This window comes from Halichoeres trimaculatus, unplaced genomic scaffold, assembly GCF_033239565.1.
Source record: "Halichoeres trimaculatus isolate MK-OKI-2021-1 unplaced genomic scaffold, fHalTri1.1 fHalTri1_scaffold_13, whole genome shotgun sequence".
In the NCBI taxonomy this organism is placed as follows: Eukaryota; Metazoa; Chordata; class Actinopteri; order Labriformes; family Labridae; genus Halichoeres; species Halichoeres trimaculatus.
In genome coordinates, this window is record NW_027437191.1 from 7,186,526 (window position 1) to 7,211,021 (window position 24,496).

Genomic DNA, 24,496 nt, shown 5'->3' on the forward strand with positions numbered 1-24,496 from the left:
TGATAACTATCAAACTCAGTTTGTATTTTAGTTGAGTGTGCAGAAGTTGAGCAGACTATCTGCTTAGTCTGTCTGTATCAGACCAGTGCTTGAAGGTGTGTCTGTTACCTGTAAGTGAATGAGTGAATCTTGGTTTTTGTATTGACAGACTCTCAAGTTTGAACAGAGCACTGCAGAATAACTGCTGACTGCGGGTTGGAATGAACATTATCACAAATAGCTTGACCCGTGTTTTAGCCCATTCTTTATCACTCTCCTGGATAGCTTTCTTCCAGACATCCAGTGTCTGTCATTTCTAAAAAGAAATCTAAAACACTTTCCATGAAAGAAACAGAAAGATCTTGCTTCTCACTGCTACACCTTGACAGTTAGCACAGTGTTATCATAGTGACGTTACCATGGACTGAGCAGGTCTTGTAAAGATACCGACAAATAGTTAATCTCATATGATATCATGCATAAAAGTTAAACCATTTCAAAGTAAATTATAAAGCCCTCACAGAAACTTTAAAATACACACGCTGAAGAACATTATTTAATCAGTTGTTAGAGTTCAATAAATAAACACTCATGTTCGATGAAAAGAAAAGGTATTTCTGGCATTTGATGGTTCGGGTTTTGTAGGGTTAAGTTTTTAACCTGAAAGCAACGCGCTTTTATTTTGAAGGATTGTTGAGCAGAATCGGTGTTCATGAAGTGACCAATCAGAAAACGCGTAACATATTGCGTCAGTACGTAGACCGTCTTAGCGTTGTTGCGCGGGAGCTTTGGTTATCGAACATCCCAGTTTGAGGGAAAGAAGAAACGGACAGGTAGGTGATAACTGCTGCTCTCTGCGTCAAAATACAGCCGAGTTAAGCTTTGATAATAGTGGAAAATGACGGGAAACAGATTTTATAGCCTGTTGTTGACTTCTAATCGATTTGACAGCGGTTTTATCAAGTTTGAAGGGGTCTGACGACAACTTCATGTGGGAATTGCTGTGGAAACAGCGCTAATGCTAATAGGCTAACAGCTGAAAGATTCTGAAGCTGGCTGAAAACAAATGATAATCTAAGAAAGTCTGGATCTAAATGCTTTAAGTTACATATAAGTAACACACGTGACGGTGTGGCCCGTATTTTCACCGCTTCGTCGTGTTATTAGTAAAAGAAATGATTCTAATATTAGCTTTTGAACGTAGATAACTGAAGAAAAACAGTTTCTTAGTTATTTAAGTGATTTACTTTAGGGGCTTTATGTTTAAGAGCAATACATGAAACCCAGGCTTAAATTTAATTTGTTTAGTTTTTATAACATTATCACTCAGCTCAAACATGGCAAGAGTACGGTGGCCCTGATGTGCAAAATTTGACAACAAGATAACGCAAAAAGAGAACTCAAAACAGTAAACAGTATCTACCTTTTTCATCTTCTCTTTTAAATTAGTTTTACTTTTTGGATTGGGTGTCCTGTTCATTTCAAAGAAGGCACTCCTTTCACACTTGCCAAGGCTCTTCTCATCTGTCACTGGACTCCCCTCTGTGTGTCAGGTTTTCACACCATGGCGATGAGGAGTGAGGCCCGGGTGGAAGCAGAGGTGGAGGAGGAAGAAAACTTTGGACCACAGCCTCTGTGCAGACTGGAGGTGTGTATCCTGAGAAACACTGAATTAAATAATTCCTGTTTAAAAAAAAGACCCATTATCTGCTCGTCCCTCTGAATAAGGAGGAGGTCTCAGTGTTGGAGAATTTGTTCCATCATCTCTGTTGTGCTGATTTCTCTGCAAACAGCAATGTGGAATCAGTGCCAGCGACATCAAGAAGTTGGAGGACGCCGGCTTCCACACTATCGAGGCGGTCGCCTACGCTCCCAAGAAAGAGCTTCTTAACATCAAAGGAATCAGTGAGGCCAAAGCTGACAAAATACTGGTTAGAAACAGAATCCTTCTAAAGCTTCATGAGGTACCTTTGTACTGTGCGTAATAAATCTGGAGAATCTGACCTCCTTCCTCTCCTCTGTCAGACTGAAGCTGCTAAACTGGTGCCGATGGGTTTCACTACAGCCACAGAGTTCCACCAGAGGAGAGCCGAGATCATCCAGGTCTCTACGGGCTCCAAAGAGCTTGACAAGCTGCTGCAGGGTTTGTACAGCTCACACTGAGATAGTTCAAGCCTCACACACACAAACACACATACACACACTCCCTCCTGTTGTAAACAGAGTGACTCTACATGGAGGAAAAACAAACTGTTGTTTGTTCTGCAGGTGGCATCGAGACGGGATCCATCACAGAGATGTTTGGAGAGTTTCGGACTGGAAAAACGCAGCTGTGTCACACGCTCGCCGTCACCTGCCAGGTACACTTCAGACAGGCTCAGACTCGGCACAGATCTGCTGACACAGGCTTAGAGTCAGAAACTTGTTTATGATTCATCAAGTAAACATTTGACTTTTTGACCAGCGTAAGGTATTCTCCAGTTCCACTTTTTTGAATATTTTTAGTGGGAAAATTTAGTTCATTCAAAACTCCAGCAACAACAAGCAGCTTGTTTTAAAATAGATAATAATAAAAGATAATAAATCAGTGTTGATAATTTAAGGTTGGTTTAAATCTCCCTCTACTGGTTAAAGTCAGGGAAAGAAATAAACATTATTTCAAAAATGAGAATTAAAATCAATCAAACAATTTGAAACCGGCAGGAAGTTGTAAATATGAAGTATCTGAAATAATTGTTAAAGGGGACATATCATGCTTGTTTCTCCTTTTCACTATGCCAGACTAGGATGCCTGTAAAGCATTTCTGCCCTCAGTACAAGTCATTTAGTTCCTTCATTGTCCCACAATAGCATTCTCAATATACTCATTTTAGGCCATTCTGAAGATCTTGTTGAAACACTTCGTTTGGAGAATGACCTCCAGTAACCTCGCAACGTCACAGCCCTTTGTGCTCTGATTGGTCAGTTCTAGCAGAGGGGCAGAGGGGGTAGAGCCAGGGGGCGGTTTTTGCAGCATGGCAGTATTTACAAAATCGCCACATTGAATGGAGCAGACCGAGCGAGTTTGCTGTTAACCAAAACTTCAGCGTAAGGCATTGATAGCACTAATAAAATGGCAGAGTGTAGGATACGTCCTTTTGTATTGGACCCCAAGTCAGACCCGGACAGTTCTGCAGCTCAGGAGGAAGAAAATCCACCTGGACACAGATCATCTCAGGATGCTTAAAACCGGTACTGTAACATGTATAGTTTATACGTTTATACTCGGCTCTTGGTGGGTGTATCCCTCGGTGGCGGTTGTGTGACTAACTGACATCACAGAGGAGGAGCTGCTTTATCAGATTACTCCAATAAAAAGAAAGGATCCTCATGTCGTCATGAAGGTCGAAATCTCAAAGCCAAATGTCAATCACCTATTTTCAGAGACATCAAATCTCGTTCTAAGATATCAGAAAAAGTACGATGTCTCATGTTTTGAAAATTCAGGGGGTGTAAGGTCTTGTTTTCAAATCTATTATATTATATGTGAGTATTAAATCAGGGATCAGCATGATATATCCCCTTTAAGGAAATATTGGAGAAACTAAGAATTAAGTCCAATTCAGAGACAAATTACCAAAAGAACTATAGAAATAACTTTAAAATGACCAGTCAGTTCTTTGTTGATGAGTTCATAAGCAGAGTTTAAAAAGTTTGAGCTCTGCTTGAAACTGTTATGTCTCCTGTGCCTCAGCTGCCCATCGATCAGGGAGGAGGAGAAGGTAAAGCCATGTACATCGACACAGAGGGAACCTTCAGACCAGAGAGACTCCTCGCTGTGGCTGAGAGGTGGGTTTAACACACGCTGCCACGTGGAGAGTTGTCACTCAGTGCTGAGACTTTCATGTTCACACACATCAGAAGTAGTGAGTCATGTGACCTCTACGTGCTCTCAGGTACGGTCTGGTGGGCAGTGACGTTCTGGATAATGTGGCGTATGCTCGAGCTTTCAACACAGACCATCAGACCCAGCTGCTGTACCAGGCCTCCGCCATGATGGCCGAGTCCAGGTCAGTCTGTCTCCATGGATACTGCAGGTTTGTTATTGAGTACTTTAGCCGTAACCATTCTTTGTGTGTGTGTGTGACAGGTATGCTCTGCTGATAGTGGACAGTGCCACAGCTCTGTACAGAACAGATTACTCAGGGAGAGGAGAGCTTTCAGCCAGACAGGGACACCTAGGACGGTTCCTCCGCATGCTGCTCAGACTGGCAGACGAGGTAACAGCTTCGCTTTTAGTTTGGTTCCAACTCATCAACTGCCTCATCAAACCCTTTAATAGTCTAAACATGTGGTTTGTTACTGACATGAGTGTGTATCTCCTGTCTGACAACAAGTTTGGTGTTGCCGTGGTGATAACCAACCAGGTGGTAGCGCAGGTAGACGGGGCTGCCATGTTTTCTGCAGATCCCAAGAAACCCATCGGGGGAAACATCATGGCTCACGCCTCCACGACACGGTGAGTGGTGCAGGTTTGATTTTTAGACACTGGATCAGAGAGAAATGAGGTGCTGTGGACTCCAGTGACAACTATGCTCACCAGAAGTTATTTTTATACTGAAAGACTGTATTGTTTGGAGAGGTAGCAACATGGGAAGGATCTCTACAGAGATGGAGCTCCTTCTTTAAAGTGATACTCTGGGATGGAACAAGTTGAGTCCTATCACAAGGTTTAGGGCAGAAATTACCCCTACAGCAGTGTTTTTGTGCAGCAGAAGCCCAGGGCGCACCAAACACCCCCTCCCTGCTCCTCTGCTGGTTTCCTCTGCACTCAGACGGGGCCATATTTTACTTGACCAAAAACACAAATAAACAGACTCCCACCGAAAAACTCAAATATCGGTCTGCATTCACGCTTTATTTAGAGAATTTTCAGCGCGTTACTTTCACAAAAAAACACTGCTAAATAAGGCTCTGGTTCTCATCGTGTCTCTTCGTCCTGGCAGACTACCTGTGTTTGTTTATATCTGGCACGCGGTGCGCGCGGACTGATACACTAAGCGGCGAGCATCTCGTAGCCAGCTGTGGCTCTGCAGCGGAGGTAGCGCCGTTTTACGACACGATGAGAACTAGAGCCTTATTTAGCGGTGTTTTTGTGTGAAAGTAACGTGCTGCAAATTCTCTGAATAAAGCGTGAATGCAGACTGATATCAGATTTTTTCGGTGGGAGTCCGTTTATTTGTATTTTTGGTCAAGTAAAATATGTCCCCGTCTGAGTGCAGAGGAAACCGGCAGAGGAGCAGGGAGGGGGTGTTTGGTGTGAGCGCTCTGGGCTTCTGCTGCACAAAAACACTGCTGTAGGGGTAATTTCTGCCCTAAACCTTGTGATAGGACCCAACTTGTTCCATCCCGGAGTATCACTTTAAATCGTGTAAAATTACAACAGGAGTTCCAAGGGGACAGAGTAAAGCCCACAAAGGACAATACTCCCTCTTTAAAGACATTTATCTCTATTAGTTTGATTTGATCCTATTTAAATCACTAAATCACCTGTGATATATATAAAACAGTGTTTTTCTACACATTAAGAATCTGTAGAGGAGGTTTAGTCTGAACATGCAGCAATCTTACTTTATACCCATGTTTACAGCAGCATATTTAAAGCAGAATACCCCCCCTTTAATCACACTCACTAAATATGAAGTTTGACATAGCTGGGCCTCCAGAGAGCTGACCAATCAGAGAGAAGGGGGTTTGTTGAAAGGGAGTCTTTACTAAATCAGCAGTGAGAGAAAAAAAGGGATTTTATTGAGCTGTAAATCATGTGAAGATACTACTGGAGTAAAAAAGGGGCAGTGTAAAGGCTGGTTTCGTGTTATACACAACAGCATACATATATGGGCTGTTGTCATGCAGCCTGTTGGTTGAGTGAAGTGTCACAGCACTAGTGTGTTCACGTCTGTGTTTTCTCTTCACAGCTTGTACCTGAGGAAAGGTCGAGGAGAGACGAGGATCTGTAAGATCTACGACTCGCCCTGCCTGCCAGAAGCTGAAGCCATGTTTGCCATCAACGCTGACGGAGTCGGGGATGCTAAGGACTGACGAGGACGGCAAGGTGGAGCGGTGGTACTCATCTGTCACACCTGCTGCTTCTCATGGACTATAGAGCTGTGTTTACCCTTAATACGCCTTCACATGAAGCCTCTGGAGGAAGAGAGGAGGTCCTGGCTGAAGACCGTCTGACTGTCAGGAGCTCAGAAGTGCAGCGATATCAAGAAACATATAGTTTTCTGCAAAATGAGGACAAACTGCATTTAAACCGGGGAAAGGAAAATACTGAAGCCTTCAGGTTGCACTCAGTGTGTATGAGAAACACTTCACAGAGAGCTTTTTGGTAGTTTGGTGACTCTATGATATAGAACAATCTGCTTTAAGATTAATAAATCAAAAATAAATAAACCCCTCTTACACTTCCCTATGAGAAAGAGCCTGAAGCCTCCTGAGGTCTCATGATAAATGAGTTCACGACTCGTGAACATTTTCTTTTCTATTTGGTTGAATGCAGTTTTCCGCCATCGTTGCTCAGAGGAGTGGTGTGTGAATAATAAGTGAACTATTTAAAATGACTTCTGGTTTCTTTTTCTTTGTTTTGTGTGTCTGCTGATCTGTTTCTGTCGTGTTTTTCATTCAGGCGTCTGACAGTGAAGTGAAGTGATGATTTGGAAACTTTAAGAGGAAGAGATGAGGATTTTTTTTTTGTTGTTCTTTTTTATTTAGATCTGAAATTACTTTGATTAAAAGTAGAACTTAGAGGTTTTTTTAACTTTCAGTTCTTTCCAGTGAGATGAGTGGTTTCAGGAGATGATGGTTCATTCAGGTTTGGTTGAGAGTAAAATAAGAGAATTTTAGGACCGTAAAGAAGTAAAACTTGATTAAAAGGCTGTTTCAGTGTGGAGTTGTTGGGTTTTTTTTAACAGTTATCTCAGAGTTTGGTAAAACAGTCTAACTTCACAAGTTGCTTCTACTTGATTTTGGGTGGTGAGTTGACTAATCTGATCTTTCCCTTCAAAATAAAATACAGAATAACAACGAAACCTACATTTTTACTTTATTCTCATTGGGTCACACTTTCATTCTAAATCATTACAACTTGACTCTTAGAAACAGATCTCGTTTATGAAACATTAACCTATTTTTAAATGACCCCGAGAGTACCATCATCTCATCTTCAGGAGGAAAAAAATCAGTTTGATGGGAGTTTTTTTCTTAAGATTTAAATAGTTTAACCTTAGCATAGAAAGAAACTTCCCACAATGCTACTCTTCTGCCCCCTGTGGCTTAAACAACCGTTACACCTCCAAACAACATTTTCTGAAACAGCCTAAAAATACATCCTGGTTCCCTATGAAATGCGGTCGTCTCAACACAAGTGGAAAAATCTTCTTAGAGGAGTCATTTTCCTCATCTTCCTCTTCAGGTTTCCAGATATTTGTTTGTTTTCATCTTGATGCTTAATTTTGGTTTGAAATTTATTTTAATTTAGTTTGTGTACCTTCTGCCAAGCAGCCTTTTCATTTTTCTCAACTTGTCTGCTGCTGCTCATTTGTTTTCTCTGTATTTGTCATTATTATAACCTGAGAATGAAATGTTCACAGCTCAATTAAACTTGTTTTACCACTAAAGCAGCTTGTCTTTTTTTATCAGCAGCACCAGGAAGAGCTTTGAGTAAGACTGTCGCTCCTAAAGGAACATCTCAGTAAATCAGAGTATGGTGGAAAAGGCGTTTTATTTCAGTTCAATCGTAAAAGGTAAACACATAAATTATTGATTCGCAAGGCTTCATTCCTCAAAAGGCATGTTGAAGCTCATTTAAAGTTTGCTAAACAGCATCTTGACAAGCCTGTAGAATACTAGGAGAATGTTGTCTGTTCAGATGAGACCAAAATTTAACTTTTGGGCTGTCATACTACATACCATGTTTGGAGGAGAAATGGCACTGCACATCACCCAAAAAACACTACACCAACAGTGAAGTTTGGAGGTGGAAGCATCATGGCATGGGGTTGTTTCTCATCTCATGGTGTTGGCAAACTTCATATAATTGACAGAGCAATGAATGGAGCCATGTATGGAGAAATTCTTGATATGAATCTGCTGCCATCCACCAGGATGATGAGGATGAGACGTGGCTGGACCTTCCAGCAGGACAACGATCCAAAGCACACAGCAAAGTTGACTCTCAAATGGTTTGAAAAGAAAGAAAATCAATCTGTTAGAATGGCCTAGTCAATCACCTGACTTAAATCCAGTTGAACATTTGTGGAAAGAACTAAGGGTTCACCAGAGGGCACCAAAGAATATTAAAGATTTAAAGACAATCTGTGCAGAGGAATGGGCCAAAATCACACCTGAGCAGTGTGGGCCATTAGTTCAAACATACAAGAAGCTTCTGGAAGCTGTCACTGCAAACAAAGGCTTCTCCACTAAGTATTAGATGAGTCTCAGTTAGCGTGTTCAATACTTTTTTCCTGTGTTATCATACTTAATTCCACATAATCATTATTTATGGACCTGAACGTTGTGATTTCTTTTCATGTGTGGATTATTTGAGTTCATACCAATGTTTGGTAGAAATTTTGTTTGAATTGCATCTTTGGAAATTAATGTGATGAGAAAAAATTTGATGCGTTCAATATTTATTTTCCACACTGCACATGGGTTTCGCTTTTTGAACTGAAGAGGAGCAAAGCTGTCAGGAAAATGCAACTGCAGCTGAATGATACAAAACAAGAACTTTATTCAGTGTCCGTTAAGTGCATTTTAACTTCACGATGGGGTCAGAGTAATGAGGATTTAAACATGTCAGTGAGAGCAGTGTCTGCTAAACCAGATCCCAACAGAAGAATAAATGTAAGTACAAAAAAAGAAGCTTCACGTTCACATCGTAAGAGAACACTCAAAGTTTAAAGGCAGAAAAAACCTGAAAGAAAAAAACAGGATTTAAATTAAATCATCAACACCGCACAGATCAATCTGCTCGTCAAACTCTGACTGTCGTGGTTCAGTGCAGTCGTCTTATCTTTATTTTTAATAAAAAGAAAATACCACAGTTTCACGTCTCCACAACACACACACACACACACACACACACACACACACCAAAGTGAACTGAGTAGTGACTCAGTGACATTTCTGTTCCTCATAAAGCTTTTAAAACATCCCTGATCAAGCTGCAGCTACGGTCCCTCGTCATCCTCACCTTACGCCTGCGTTTCCCTGCAAGTTACGATCCAGCTCCCTTTTATTACTCAAGAAGTTCATTTGTTGCACCTTGTGTTAACAAGCTTTGGATGAGAAAACACTGAGTTTAATAACAACCAGAGTCAAATTAAAAAAAAAAAAAAAATCCTTCATATGTGGATTATTTTATTTGTCCTGGCTGGAGGATCTTCCTCTCTGAGCTCCTGTTCACAAATAAAACCCTAAAAATGTTTCTTTGAGTCTGTGGCTGGACTGCTCCTTAAAACTCTGGTGAATTAAAGTGATCATGCTCACACGTTATCGGCTCAAAAGGCAAATAAAATATTAAAAAATAGATTAAGGAATGTAATAAATACCATGTTCATTACAATAAATATTACTCTGTTAAAGTCTGCAGAAAATAAATACACATCCATCAACTCTACGGCATTTCACAGTGACAGTTAGACATTTATATCCACCAGTGATAGAGAGGAAAAGAAAGAATGTGTTGAGTGCGTCTGATTGGATGACCAGCAGACTGACGAGCCAATCGGAGAAGGTCTTAGCAGAACATGAGGTCAGATTTTTCTGTTGGTCAAAGCTCGAAGCTGGGACTCCAGTTTAGACGTTTCTTCATCCTGGAAGTAGAGGAGACACCGAAACGTGAAATGAATCACAGGTTGTTGCTCTCCACACGGAACTGTCGCTGACACAGAAACACATTTAGCAAAGTTTTCTTAAGAAAATTACAACAGGATCTTTTTCTGTTGACCTAGAAAACTAAAAAAGAGTTTCTGACAGGCCAGACCAAGCCCACACTACCAACACACTGGGTCTGTTTTGCTCTTTGTGCTCCTGCCAGTTTAACAAAACCAGTTGAGATCATCTGATTAATAATAATGACACGTTTTATTTTTTGAAGCACTTTTCAGGACTTGAAGACACTGAACAGCCTTTGAAAGTAAATTCAGGGTTCAGGAGAAACTAGTAAGATAAAGCTACACACAAAACAAAAGACTACACTGCAAAAAAACTGGAATCTTATGAAGTGTTTTGTCATATTTTAAGTAAAAATTGTCTTATTATACTTGATATGAGCCACATTCACCTGGTCAGTCCAGAAAAATGTCTTGTTTCAAGTTATTTAAAGACAAAAATGAGGTCTGAACTGCTTATAACAAAAAAAAATCTGCCAATGGAACAAGAATAATTTGCTAAAAACTTTGCTTGAAACTAGAATGATATCTTCATACATTTATTTATTTATTTGCCTCATTACAAGCAATCCAGTTCTCCTTTTAGTCTTTAAATAACTTGAAAAGAGAGCGTGTTCTTACATCATCACTGCTGGTGTTCATCTTCACAGCCAGCTCGGTCCAGTTGGTGGCCTCAGAGATGTTGCCCAGCTCCTGGTGACACTGCAGGTCAAACAACATGAAGGTGAGTGTGAAAGAGCTTTAAAGCTGGTCTGGAGCAGAAAAATCTCCTGGGTGGCTTTGGATGTTTGAAACTGTCTTAATGTGAGGTTCATGAGGAAGAGCTGGACATTATCTTTAAGACAAACCTTGGCGATGTAAAGCCTGACGGTCTTGGAGAATCCTGGGCTGAGTTCTTCTGCCTTAGAGTTCACACGAGACAAATATTAAACATACAAAACAAAAAATGATACACACAAAACACAATATTCTTATATCTTCTTATATTCTTATGTATATACTATTCAAAACAGTGACTTAGAGCATTAACCTTGGGCTGAAAAGCCTCAGTGACAGTGAAATAACTTCTATTTGAGGCAGCTGTGGCTCAAAGTTAATCCCATGTAACACATGTAGGCGTGTGAGTTGGGTGAATTATAACTGATTGGCTCAAATAGAGAGCTGCCATAAAGGAGGAACACCCCCACTCTGCAGCACCAACAGGATACCTTCAGGAAGTTCTCCAGAGCGTCGTGCAGCGTGGCGTTGGGAGGGCTCTGATAGAGAGCAGCAGCTGCCTTCTTCTCCAACCAGTCCAGAGTGGCTACCTGTACACACACACACACATGAGCAAAGCCTCAGTTTTTACAGGTTGACATATTAGGCCTACAATAAAAAAAAAACGTTAATAATTCTTAAAACCAACAATTCTGGAGCTGATAAACAAGATTGATCAACACCTTAGCTGTGTACTGTTGATGTAGCTCCTCAGAAGTGGAAAAATCACTGAGATTTCACTCTTTAAACCAGAGGTCACCAGACTTTTTAAGCCCAAGATCTCTAAACCCAACCGACGTGAATGAAAGATCTACCTGACCTGTTGAAGGCTTGAGGAACCACATCATGTATTTCCAGTTTTAACAAGCCTAGATGTATGAATTATACTCAAGTCCATCGTATTTAAGTGTTAGAAGCTGCTTCACTTACCTGCTGAAACTCTTTGAATGTTATACCTTTTTCCTTTTACTTTATAAAAGATGGAAGTTTAACATGTGTTGTAGTCTGGCTCATAACTACAAACAGCCAGTCAGAGACAGTCAGTAGGGTGGCTGACAATAAGATGGCTCCTGTTCCTTGACTTGTCTGCATGTGACTGTGTGTCTATCAAATTAATATGGTGATTTATAAAGTAATAAGGAATGTTGCACACAGCATTTTTCATTTAATATGTTCTTTCCATTACTGTTTTAAATGTCCCTTTTGTAGTAATTCAAAGGTTTATCTTTTCAATTTTGTCTTAAAAGCTCTGCTTTAAAATAACAGAACGGCTGACACACATTATGTATAATACATTCCAAAAACTAAACCCAAAAACTGGGATTTAATATCTATACAATTATAGTTATTCATAGTTCTTAAAGTAGAAAATGAAGTTGAATAAGATAAATAGTGACAGTCTGTAAGTGTGCACATCCTGCCCCCCCTCATTGAGACACCCCAGTCTGAAAGTCTGGACACGCCCCTGCACAGAGACACACAGTAACAGTGTGGTATAAAAGCTGACAGACTTTCAGGTTTGATCACCATGCACTCATCATAACAGTATCCACAAACAGATTAAGATGAAGGTTAAATTAAATATAAACCCCACAAAGTGACAGGGGGTACTTCTGCTTCTAAATCTTATGAATCTGGACATAGCGTAGAATGGAAGTTTTCTCTGCAACTCACGGGATACTGACGGGAATCATTACGCCATAGAAAACACAGAGGGCGATAAGAACGCATCTGTAAACACTGGCAAATGATCATAGGAAGCGCACATTTGACTTCCTCAAGCAACTCCATCATGCATGATGAGGAGTGATTATTTTTTTTATTACTTTCAAGATCATCGCAATTGACAGAATGGCGACCTCTGCTTTAAAGACTTGAAATAAAACTGCTGTTTTTGAAGACGGGCATCCAGCATCCTTCCCCACACTCTCCCTTCAAACAAGCATCTTCAGATCCACTGACATCAAGTTATTGATGCACTTTAAAAGAGCTTCTCCAAATATTCTCATTAGCATCATATATTTTTCCAGCAGGGAAGTATTTACTAACTATTAAAAGAACAGATCAAACCATGACGGCCTTCGGTGAACAGAAACCCTCCAGTAAAGGAGTCATCATCTTCCTGCTCCACTAAGAGGACTCAAACTTGTCTGCATGTCTGTCTTTGCTGCTTTGTGATGGCACTGTGCTGCTGAAGCTCTGAATATGTAAAACTCTGAGATTGAACCGACACAATACAGCCTTTAAATTTTCAAGTACAGTTACTCACCAGCATTAAGAGCTAACGTTTGAGTTTAACTCTACGGGAGCATCTCAGAGGCCAGCTATCAACTAGCATCAAGCACAGAGTCTTAACTAGTCTTTAAGCTGGTAAGTATCTGGTATATGGTGTAAAAACAGCCCTTAGTCTCACCTCGTAGCACCACCTGCCAAGCAGGTAGAAGCACATGGGGTCATCGTCTCTCAGGGCGATGGCTCGGTCCAAATGCTCCTGAGGAGAAAACAAAGATTAAACTGGGAGCAGCTGAACATCCAGAGCTCTGACGAGCTCCATGAAACGAGTTTCTGTTACCTTTAAAATGTGACTGCTCTTCAGTTTGCTGTGCATGCTCTCATGCTGGGAGGTCAGTCCTGTCAGCACAGCCAGCCTGCAGACACCAACACAAGAAAGTTACGGGAGAGGAAATAAAAATAAATGAATCTGGATTTTTACTCTCTCTCATTTTTTCTAAAGACATGGCTGGAGCATCACTCTGTGAGAAAGTCTGACGTGTGGTCAAGTGAGGAAACAGAAAAGAAACCCAGAACGTCTGAGCGACTGTTTGTTTGATCACCAGCTTACCACTTGTGACAGTCTGCGTTCAGGCCGTTCTTCTTCAGAGCCAACTCTGCCTCCTGTCGACCTGCAACAACAAATCTGAGGTCAATGAACAAGAAAATACAGCAGACACTTTCTCTTTTTGATTAATAATATGTTAAATATCCCCCTGAGAGAAGTCCTTAAAGCTGCAGTGTGTAAAAGTTGTCAGCATTTGGCTGAACAGAAACTAGAAATTAGATCTAATGTTTCTAAATGTTTGTGAGGTATCTTAAAATAAGTAAAAAAGAAAACCTACAAAACTTTTGTTTTCTTTTTTTTAAGTCAGATAAAAGCGTTTTATGTTTATTTTAAGAAATTATAAGAAATAACTAACGGCCATGTTTGTCTACGGCAGGTTTTGGGGGACAGAAAGAGCGAAACGTGGTTTTCAATGCAAGCCTGGTCGCCCTCCCTGAAAGTCAGGCTGAGGAGAAGAGAGGGCGCAGTTAATTTTTTTACTCTGACAGAAGAAGAAGACAGCCATTGTTGTTGTTTTGTTAAAGAAGAAAAAGAAAAAGATGAAAAAAAAGAAGAAGTAGAAGAAAAGTATTTTTTGTTGTTTAGCACCAAGGAATCGTATTGAGAGTATTTTATGATGGAGAATCACAAACATGTATCACTTAAGGTGTGCCATATCATATCTTCTACAATAATACTGGTATAATTTTTTTGTCAATATAAATTTGTCATTTAACGATATTTACAGTGCAGAGACACAGTGACGTATGACACTCCCTGCTGTGTACAAAACAACAATGACCGAGAGTGAAAGTAGCACGGCAGCATCAACTTCATCCTCACATGAGGATTCAGAGCCTAAAAGAGGAGCTACCTCAGTAATGTGGAGGTGGTTTAAAGGGCAACTCCGTTTTTTTGACACCTGGACCTTATTTATAGGTGTGTGCATGCTCATATACTCACTCAGACAAACATCGTGCAGCTCGGAGTCCTTCGGAAGTTATTTAGATCCAACCTATTTTAGCCGCACTTAGCGGGGGCCACGGCAAGGGAGCTTCAGCGCGGGACATAATCTCTGCAAAATCGCTCATTTCAGCTATATTTTTTTATCCATCGCTACCCATCGTTATCACAAACACAGTCCTCTTCTGTTGCCATAGGCGAACACTGTCCACAAGCGCACCACCAGTTCGCATTGAGTCGTGGACGTGCTCCTGTTTGTTGTTCTCGAGCCAGCTCTTCGTCTCTCTCCCTCTGCATCCTTCTTTCATGGAGCTCCTCATCCGTGTACTCAGGCTCAAACCGGTAAGGACAACCGTCAAACTCGAAGTCATAGTCTGAAGACGGTAGATTAGCTGACTTTATGATAACACTGGCGATGGATGAAAAAATATAGCTGAAATGAGCGATTTTCCAGAGATTATGTCCCGCGCTGAAGCTCCCTTGCCGTGGCCCCCGCTAAGTGCGGCTAAAATCAGCTGGATCTAAATAACTTCTGAAGAACTCCGAGCTGCACGATGTTTGTCTGAGTGAGTATATGAGCATGCACACACCTATAAATAAGGTCCAGGTGTCAAAAAACGGAGTTGCCCTTTAACTGACCAGAGATCAGACACAAAGCAAAACACATTAAATGCAAAATGTGCAGGAGAAATATTACAACAAAGGGTGGCAACATCACAAACATGTTCCACCACCTAAAGTTGAAACACACGGCCGAATACAACCAGGCTCTGAAGACGCGTGAGGAGGACGAGAAACCTATGTTATTATCAGTGGATTTTTTGCCTCTAAGATGGACGTGTGGTCGAGCTGAACTTTCAAACCCTTTATCAGCCTTACCCCTGATTCAACCATTAAGCGTGAGTGCTGCGCAGCACAGGGCGGGGCCCATAGCAGCTGGATACCTTAGATCACAAGATCACAGGAGAACCACATGTTCCTGCAGGAATCCACCAATGGCAACGAACTGTCATGGTAATTAGCGTGTTAAGCTCATCTGACCCTCCCAAACTTCAGCTCTTTCAGTTCATGCCTTCTCCTTTCTGTTGGTGTCCTTATAGAAAGAATGTGTTGTGTCGTATATAGAGCTGAAATGATTCCTCGAATGATTCGAGGTACTCCATTACAAAAAATACTCCAGTAATTTTCTCCAGATCAAAGAGTGGTATTTCAAAAAAAGCTGAGGCCATATTAAGAGAGTTGTCAGACCCCTCAAGCTACATCTTATAGAAAATAGCAACTAGCAACAAATCCAGCTTCTTTTCTGGAGTTTGGAGACTAATGGGTCATTCTACGAAAACAGGTGCCATTTGGGTCTGCAACATTTGATGAGATGTTCAGGGCACGAAAAATGTGTCAAAGTGTGTTTACAAATTTTGGAGCTACCAAAGCAAGTGCTCTTACTGACATGCTGTATCGGAAAATTGTATTTCTTAAAGAGAAAAATAACTCCTCTTTAACTAAACAAAAATGTGTTTTATCTGATTACTCGATTAATCAATGGGATTTTCAGTAGAATACTCGAATACTAAAATATTCGATAGCTGCAGCCCTAGTCGTATAGAATTATCAAGTTTTTCACCTGCAAGATTAAATTTTCCTCCTTCAAAATGTCAGATTTCCTCTGGATCTGACCTTCTTACTATGTTTACATTTCAAGCTTGTGTAGTCGTAGTAAATGATTGGAAAAGTGGCCTCTACTGTGTGTGCAATAAAAAAGCTGTTATTCAGAAGCAGCAACCACTAATTATAAGTTGTTTGTTTTTTCCCCATATTGTCATAAATATCGTTATCGCAAATTTCCTTAATATGTCGTAATATCATTTTGTGGCTTTATCATCCACGCCTACATCACATGAGTATAATTCTATTACATTTTCATCAAGAAAGAAAAGGGAGAAATGAAGTAAAATCAGGACAAACAAAGACTGAAAAGGGGAGAAAACTAAGTTTCTAAGCTAGGAGTCATCAATGAAAAAGTTGGATCAGAACAACGACGATTAGGCTGCCTGTTCTCTGTAGCGATGTTAATTCATCCCAAACTGCATTTTTTTATTACTAATTGTTTATCACATGTTTGAGAGTTTTCTTTTCTCTCTGACAGTCAGCGGTGGATTGGTGCTTCATTGTTGAAGGCTAGCTCTGTCAAACAGAACATGAGCCATCAGAGGGTGATGAGGCTGTCATGGAGTTTCCGCCTGTTGTTTCTCCAGCTATTAGACATGTCCCGCAGCATCAACATGATGATCAGAATAATGATCAGTGATGGGATGTTTTCAGTCTAAAATCTGAACACTCCATGTCGCTAAAAATCTACTTTCTACGCACTGCACCTTTAAAGTGACAACTCTACCACAGAGGGGAAAGTTTGTTTTAAATATGCAGGAATGATCACTCAGTGGTGATGCTGGTACCACCCCTTACAGCTGACACAAACTGGCAGAAGCTCAATCACTGACTTAAGTCTGTTCAGTTTAACCAAGAAGTAAATTGAAAGAAAAGAGGGTAAGAGTATTGATATCACCTTGCTGTGCGTAGTTCTTCTTCTCCTGTTTGTCTTCTGTAGACTCGTACATGTCGCTGTACGCTCGAGCCAGGCGCCACAAAAACTCCCTGCTGTCTCCGTACTGAGAGCACAGGGTCAGAAAAACACACGGTCAGTTCACTGATGAGTCATTTGGCTGATTCTATGTAAGATAATATGATTGGTGGAGAGAAACAGGTGGGTTGTGAGTGTGTTTGGATCACACTGAAGCCCTTTGAGCTACATTGTTGTCCGACAGTACGTTACAAACATCTCTGTAACTCAAACACTGCTTTTGTCGTTATATTGAGTGTATTTGTGTTGCCCTCTGCTCTTAAAATCTGACCTCAACGTTGTAGAAATCGAACCCAGTGATCTGAGAGTTTCAGCGTCTCACCTCGGCTCTGTTGTCCAGCAGCAGCTGAAAACCTTCAGCCTTCAGGCGTGCGTCCCCCGTGTGGAGGATGTCGCTCTGAGCCAGCAGGAGAGCCAGCTCTCCACTGGGAACTTCTTTCAGAGCATCAGCCTGCCTCTCCTCCTCTTCTTCATCCTCCTCCTCAAACCCTCTCTCCTCCACTTCCACCTCCACCTCCTCCTCCTGGGAGTCTTCCTGGCGGAGGGTGAGCACGGTGGCACAGCTCTTGTCCTCCTCTTCCTCAGATTCCTGCTCGGGCTCGGGCTCAGGTTCCTCCCTGTCTGTGTCCCGGTCTGTGTAGTCTGACTCAGCGTACGCCGTCGAGTAGCTGGAGGAAACAGAGAGGCACCTTTCATTCACCAGCTCAGGTTACTGACCATGTGTGGAAGCAGCAAGGACAAACAGTTTTTTTTATAAAAGTTGACTGGCTTGGTTTTCAGATTGCAATACTTTTAAAGGGCCAGTTCACTAAATCACCAACAACATCCCACACATATGGCTCTTCTTCAGTACACTGCTTTAAAGCAACATGAAACAGCTGCATGAGCAGGAAACACTAAAAAACCTTTTCAGATCTTCTCAATCTCCTCAATAGATGGATTATACTTAGCTTGCGGGACATTTAAGCCAATTTGCTGTCAAAAAATACAGGAACACAGGACCAAGTGATAGCTGTGCTGTTATGATTTCCCCCCTATCTTCAACATGATAGTAGGAAAAGTCAGTCAGGCTAATGATTGATTCTTTAAAAACGATGAATTTCTTGGTGCCTGTCTTGTTTTTGTTTTCCTACCCATCCCAATTAATCTATTTCCTCTGTATTATCATCAACTTGCCCTTGGTCTGTTTTTAAACTTTTTACAAATGTTGTTTTATAAACATCCAAGATTTAGTGATGGGTACCTTTCACATTTGAAGCGATACAGAACTAATGCCGGTACCAGGCTATTGATATTGGTATATCAGAATCAGAATAGTTTATTGACCCCGAGGGGAAATTTCATTTCAGCTACATCCTTTCCAAGACATATTAGAAAACGACAATGGGGAAAAACAGGATTGGGATGAACCTAGGAGCTGCCAGCTACCCAGCGCCCTTTTGCAATAGATATGAAATAACAACACTGGGAGAAGAGAGGGGGGAAAAAAGTCTATTCCAGACTATTCCCAGCAGGGGGTGTAGTTTGAGATCAAGAAAAAAACACCTCAGCATAAAAGCACAAGCTAGCAACAAACAAAAACTCGAAGACTTGCACAAATGTAACAGCTCAGCCATGGGGGAGTGCGCACACAGTCTTACTCAGGCAGGTGGCATCAACCCTCTGCAGCTGAACTGTAACGGAGCCAAAGAAGGTGTTGAAACTCAAAAGTACCAATTTTCTATACCTTTTTTATGTGGTGATAAATATTGATTTGTGTAATAATAGAATCCCAAAGTTTTTTTTATTTAACATTTTCGTTTCTCAATATTTAACCTTGAAATGCTGTGTTCATGTCCAGCTTGGAAAATCGCCCACTCTTCAGTTACTTCACAGTCACGAGTATGCGTTCAGGTACCTAAACATGGTACTGTTTGATTTTACGTGAATCAGTACTCAGTACTTGGGACAGAATTCGGTCGGTACCTACAAAAGTGCCTAATTTGGTAGCCATCCCTACAAAGGTCAGAGGTGTGAAGCACAGGTTGGGTTAAATAAGAAATACACAGAGACCAGATGGCATTGCTGCTTCTTTCCTCTGCTCTCTGTCGGCTCTCTGCTCTCTCCACAAGAGACAGAAATGAAATAGTGTGTCTGTATGAGATAACAGAAAGGCCAAAATCACTGTATTTTCTGATCTGTAAATAAACAGAGTAAGCAGTTTATTGGCTGTGACAGAGGGCAGAGCAGAGACACGCAATGAGAAGGCACCTTCCCACACGTCCTTACCGTTTTTAATATGTAACCATATGTGTACAGCACTTAGTTGGCAGCTCTGAAGCCAGCTCATCAACCAAAAAACTGGAGATTTCAGCAGAACACTGGATTTTAAGATGCAAAGAAGATGCAGAGAAAGAAAAAAACTAAGATGGAAGAGAGCTGGAGCAAGAGGACAGGGGCGTTCAGAGAGAACGTCTCCTATCTCTCATTATGGGCAACTTGAGATCTCTGCTAAGCAGGAAGGAGGAGCTAACAGGACTAGCGAGGAGTCAGATGGAGCTTGGGGAATCCTGTATGATGTGCCCACTGAGACGTGGCTACATCAGCATATTACTAACTAAGCCATCAACATCATTGGCTGCGGTCGAAAAGTCCGTCCTATCGTCTTTTCCTAACCACTTTTCCTTGACCTCGATGGGAAACCGACTGCACTTACACTGGGCTACGTAATCATGCGATGGCGGATGTCAGTGACTTCAGTCGGTCTTGGAACTACAATGTCCCGAAGATAAACTACAAAAAACGCATATCTGATACTATTTATCCTATTAACGTTTTGCCCAATAAATACAGGATACTTACTCCCAGCCTGACTAGGCCACATTTCTCCTCCCACTGAAAAGATGCTCCAGCCGGACACGTACCTTTGATAAGGCGAGCGTGTCAGCGTCTGTGACTACAGTCAAATTAATTATTATTATTAATTATGATCTTGCTCAAGGGCCACCAATAAATCAACACTCAAATGACGACATGACTAACGCACACTGTATTTATCTTACACTAAAACATTAACTTGAATTTCATAATGTCACAACAGTAGCATGACGTTCAAAGTTCATGTAAAGTTTTACACATACTGTTAAGAGTTTTTAAAATTTAAAAATCTTTAAACATTATGAAACCGGGTTTTATCACACATGGAAAATCTTTGCAGATCATCTTCTCTTAAATCTTTAGCACGCACAACCTGCAAAATTTGAAAACAATGACAGGATTTCACCAAGATTATCTGACCAGAAAGAGCCGCTGTGAGCAGCGGAGCCTTTCGTCCAGTGCGCGCAGAGGGACAGACGTGAAACTGACGCTGAATCAGTCAAAAACGGCTGATCTCACACTGATCTCTGACGAAACAACAGTTTGATAAAGTATAACAATGATGTGGTTATGTGTTATTTCTAAGGGCATCATTTAACTGGCTCCAGTGAGCCAGTGGTGCGCGCTGACCCGGAGCCTTTCACTACGCTTTGAGCCCAGCGAGCGGGCTACTTCTAAAGTGGAGCCCTGATCTCTGAAGGAAGCAAAAAGTGAAAACATGTCAGCCTCTAATTGACAATGCTTTATAATCAACAGTAACTTACATAGTCACTCTGTCATTTTTCGGTCATGTTTTCCTCTAGGTACCTTCTTCTTCGGGTTTATTCGTTTATGTTTGTAAAGGGTTGGTCGCGTTAAATATTGTTGCCGCAAGGAATTGTGGGACAGCATTGTCTCCTTTCCTTTCGGAAAGGATGGTCAGATGTACCCTATGCTACAGGAGATTTGAAAGGAAGCATTGAATCTCCTTTCCTTTGGGTCTAGAGAATTCGAACAGCTCTTATCATGGCTGTCACTTAGATACTTCCGGGTCATTTCACTCTGTTAGGAACCTTCCTAAGCAAAAATGACTATTCGACCGCAGCCATTGACTTTCAGACTGTCAGGGCAGACCGGGATTACACCAGGATCACCCAACATCAGAGCGTATTGTACAAAGATTATTCTTCAATCCCTGTAGAAATTATGACTGAAGCACAATCAGAAAGCAAGTGTACTTCTTCTGACAGCACCGTCTCTTTACATACCCTCCTTCACTGGTCTCTTCGTAGTTGCTGGTCGCTCCCTGGCTAGCAGTGAAGTAGATGGAGCTTGAGCTTGCTGAGTCCGTGCGCTCCCTGTGAACAAGGTGGCGGCGCCGTCGTACCCTCTGGCTGTCCTCTACTCCCTTTCTGAAAAATCACAAAAACATCACACATAAAGTATCTAAGCTGTTGTTTGGACATGGTGTAAGGAGTTTTTTAGTTTGGGATGAGAGGCGCCCCCTGTGGGTCAAGATGCACATCTCATCACTCAGCTGATCTTGTTCTGTAAATACGGATAAACTGATCACGTTAAATGACAAAGAGTTTCTATGAGGTAAAAATTGTGTATGAAGGCTCATTTGAACTCACTTGACATCCTGGATGATCTGCACGGCTATGTCCTGCAGGCCGCCCCTCAGCTCAGCCACCTCGGAGCGCAGTGAGGCCACACAGGTCAGCACCTGGTCCAACTGGTTCCTTAGCTCCAGCTGCTGCTCCGGGGACAGACCCTGCACCACCGCCTCCACGGCTGCCAGAGCCTGCTGCTGGGCCTCTGCCTCTGCAGAAGGAGCCAAGGGGACACAGGATGTGACACATGGGGTTTGGACTTCTGAAAAACTGGGTAACTCTAGAAGCCCATATAGAAACTTGTACTCCTCCAGACATGAATATTTCTTGGTGATTCCTCTTTCTCCTGCTTATCCAACGTATTTTAGTGCCAACAAGTCATACTTATATCTGCGGTGTGGAAGCTATAACAAACTTCTAGTTTAGTAAGTGTGTGACTAAAGAGCGGGTATTCTGCTTTCTCATATCTTAAGTGATTTTAATAAGATAAAATCAAACAAATATAGAAAAGGATATTGCTAAATTTCATCCTGGGATCAATCAAGTATTTCTGATTCTGATTCTGAAGTAGACATGTCTTGAAAGAAGGCATTGTCCTTTTTTGGCTTTATTCTGTCCCTGTGGAAACCCCACAGTAGCTTTTTAATCTCTATTTTTCCTCACACTGTGAAAAACTCTAAATTTCACCCTCTGTCTGAAATGCTTCACTTTAGCTGCTGTCTCTTTAAGGCTCCCTGCTCCACAAACCCCCTTCCTTCTGATTGGTCGGCTCCCTGGAGGGTGAGAGACGGAGCTATGGGGCAGACGTTGGTGTTTGAGGTCCTCCCCTCCAATGACCCTGTTAGGAGAATCTTATGTGATGACCTCATCATTTCAGCAAGTCATTTCAATGTTTATCCACTAAAAAAACAAGCAAAACCCAAACACAGCTGTGCAACACATGATCTTACCACCACGAAAGGATGCGCCAGTTGGATAAACAGTATTGGTCCGATACTAGGGCTGAATGATCAATAAAAATTTAATCAAAACCAACATTTGGAGTCACAAAAATGTAGAAAAGAGTTAAAATATTGCAAAATAAATATGAAATTATAGTTAAAATAGGAATAGGATAAAAAGCAAGTGAAAACATCAATTAGAAGGGAGTTGGAATAAGTGGATTTAAAGAAGGGGTTTAATGAACGGAAATGATATAAAGTTATTATGTTATCATTATTATTAGCAGTAGTAGTAGTTTTAATTTATTATGCATTGGGCATTACATCATACTGAATGTTACCCTATGATTTCCAATCCTATTATTTTTAAATTCGTGATGTTATGGCTATAAAACCATGACATCCGTCAACACGCTTCAGAGGAAGTAGGTAACCAAACTAAAATAAGGTTTGCTAAATCAAACAATGAGGAACAATATAACTTTGGCTGCCACCAGTTAATCTTAAGTACCACATTTAAAGGGTAAATAAACGAATATCTTTAAGCCTGTGAAATCAGACAACGGGATGAGGTTTCACACACCAACATGCATTAACAAGCTACTGTCAGCACCAGGAGGAGCACAGTCCACCCACCCTGGGTATCCAGCGCCTCACGCAGCAGAGCAGCCCCGTCTACCCCCTCCAGCAGCAGCCGTGGAGCTTCCCGGGCCTCCAGCACCAGGCTCTGGGATTTCCTCCTGCTAATCTCCCTGTAAATTAGGAAGGCAATTAATCCCAATCCGGCTGTGGCTCCAACCGCCAGACCGATCAAACCGTTCCTCCCGAGCGGCGTGTTCATCCCTCCACAGTTCCTCCGCAGATGTGGTTCAATGAAATAACTTGCAGTTGATGTCAGTCACTTTAAATCGCTCCCTTCATATATCACCAAACATGACTTTGTGTGATGCTCAGTCTCACTATCACTTCACCCTAACAACGCTGATAATCTGGAGCTACACTCTAGAATTAAATCGACCTGCGGGCACGTTGCTAGCGAGTTAGCCTCAATGTCATTAGCATTTTTAATGCTAACAACAGCGTGACGACTCTCACTAATCTTGATGGAGATGTTTGATTTTTCCTCTGCTACTTCGAAGAACTGATCGCCCGACACGTTTAGAGGTTGTTTATTCTCTGTTAAAGCAGATGTCAGTCCTTTACTAGCAGTGATGCTGCCTAAATAACAACATCAGCACCACGAGCCAACTCCTGTCACCCACAGCCTGCTGTCACAGGAATACAAACTTCCGCCTCAGATTTTCAAAATAAAACGCGGGGATGTCGAACTGACAAATTCCGTACGTGTAACTTTTTATTCATTTATTTATTTATTTATTTATTTATTTATTTATTTATTTATTTATTTATTTATTTTATTTTATTTTATTTTATTTTATTTTATTTTTATTTTTTTTTATAACTGGCCATTAACTCAACCAGTTCCACAACTTAGGTGCAAGAAACGCAGTAGTGTTGAAAGTAACTACTGTACTTACTATTATACTATTACTGTATAAATCAGTCATAAAATGATGAATAATAAATTTACTGAGTCACAAAAATAGAGAAATACAGTATAGATGTGTTAAAATAGTTTTCATGTTTTAATAGAACACATCATCTAAACATTCTCAATCATTGTCAGAAATAACCTCCACCAAATGTTTCCTGTAGTTACAGGACCTGCACAACAGTCAGGAGAAATTTGGACCTTTTTTTTTTTTTTTTTGAACTGTTTCACTTCAGCAGTGAATTGCTCTTTTGAGGTCATGCCACATAATTTCAATGCAGTTCAGGACAGGACTCAAACTGGGCCACTCCAGAAGGTTTATTTTCTTCACTGAAGCCATTCTGTTGTTGATTTACCTCTGTGCTCTGGGTCATTGTCCTGTTGTATCACTTCCTGCTGCTGGGCATCCATTGGTGGACACATTGCCTTAAGATCTCCAGCAAAATGTCAACCTGGGAATTTG

The 24,496-nt window shown here is 41.3% G+C and overlaps 2 protein-coding genes across 3 annotated transcripts; one reads left to right on the top strand and one right to left on the bottom strand.

The window, feature by feature from the left end:
• Positions 1 to 715: 715 nt before the first annotated feature.
• On the top strand, positions 716 to 7,604 carry rad51 (RAD51 recombinase). Of its 2 annotated transcripts, none has more exons than XM_074684823.1 (10): positions 716 to 812; positions 1,533 to 1,627; positions 1,773 to 1,910; positions 2,005 to 2,122; positions 2,248 to 2,339; positions 3,713 to 3,807; positions 3,915 to 4,028; positions 4,109 to 4,238; positions 4,356 to 4,477; positions 5,937 to 7,604. In XM_074684823.1, the coding sequence occupies exons 2-10, from the start codon at positions 1,544 to 1,546 to the stop codon at positions 6,058 to 6,060; spliced, it is 1,017 nt and encodes a 338-aa protein (XP_074540924.1). In that variant the 5' UTR covers positions 716 to 812; positions 1,533 to 1,543; the 3' UTR covers positions 6,061 to 7,604. The 2 variants fall into 2 exon arrangements, with proteins under 2 accessions (XP_074540924.1, XP_074540926.1); XM_074684825.1 differs by having other exon boundaries at positions 724 to 812; positions 1,429 to 1,627.
• A 1,131-nt stretch (positions 7,605 to 8,735) lies between these two features.
• rmdn3 (regulator of microtubule dynamics 3) lies at positions 8,736 to 23,762 on the bottom strand. Its single transcript, XM_074684815.1, has 12 exons — positions 23,118 to 23,762; positions 21,562 to 21,751; positions 21,196 to 21,339; positions 17,415 to 17,760; positions 17,018 to 17,120; positions 13,516 to 13,576; positions 13,246 to 13,321; positions 13,087 to 13,164; positions 11,126 to 11,224; positions 10,766 to 10,819; positions 10,539 to 10,619; positions 8,736 to 9,839 (listed from the first exon to the last, which is right to left on the bottom strand). Exons 1-12 carry the CDS (start codon positions 23,320 to 23,322, stop codon positions 9,780 to 9,782), a joined length of 1,497 nt encoding a protein of 498 aa, XP_074540916.1. The 5' UTR covers positions 23,323 to 23,762; the 3' UTR covers positions 8,736 to 9,779.
• Positions 23,763 to 24,496: the final 734 nt, after the last annotated feature.

Bases quoted from the DNA above. Each gene is read 5' to 3' on its own strand.
- rad51 (XM_074684823.1), top strand. From the start codon at position 1,544: ATGGCGATGAGGAGTGAGGCCCGGGTGGAAGCAGAGGTGGAGGAGGAA. The intron at 4,029-4,108 runs GTCAGTCTGTCT...TGTGTGTGACAG, and splicing joins GCCATGATGGCCGAGTCCAG to GTATGCTCTGCTGATAGTGG. The intron at 4,239-4,355 runs GTAACAGCTTCG...TCTGACAACAAG, and splicing joins TGCTCAGACTGGCAGACGAG to TTTGGTGTTGCCGTGGTGAT.
- rmdn3 (XM_074684815.1), bottom strand. From the start codon at position 23,322: ATGAACACGCCGCTCGGGAGGAACGGTTTGATCGGTCTGGCGGTTGGA. The intron at 11,225-13,086 runs GTGAGACTAAGG...GTGTGTGTACAG, and splicing joins TTGGCAGGTGGTGCTACGAG to GTAGCCACTCTGGACTGGTT. The intron at 10,620-10,765 runs GTTTGTCTTAAA...TTTGACCTGCAG, and splicing joins TCAGGCTTTACATCGCCAAG to TGTCACCAGGAGCTGGGCAA.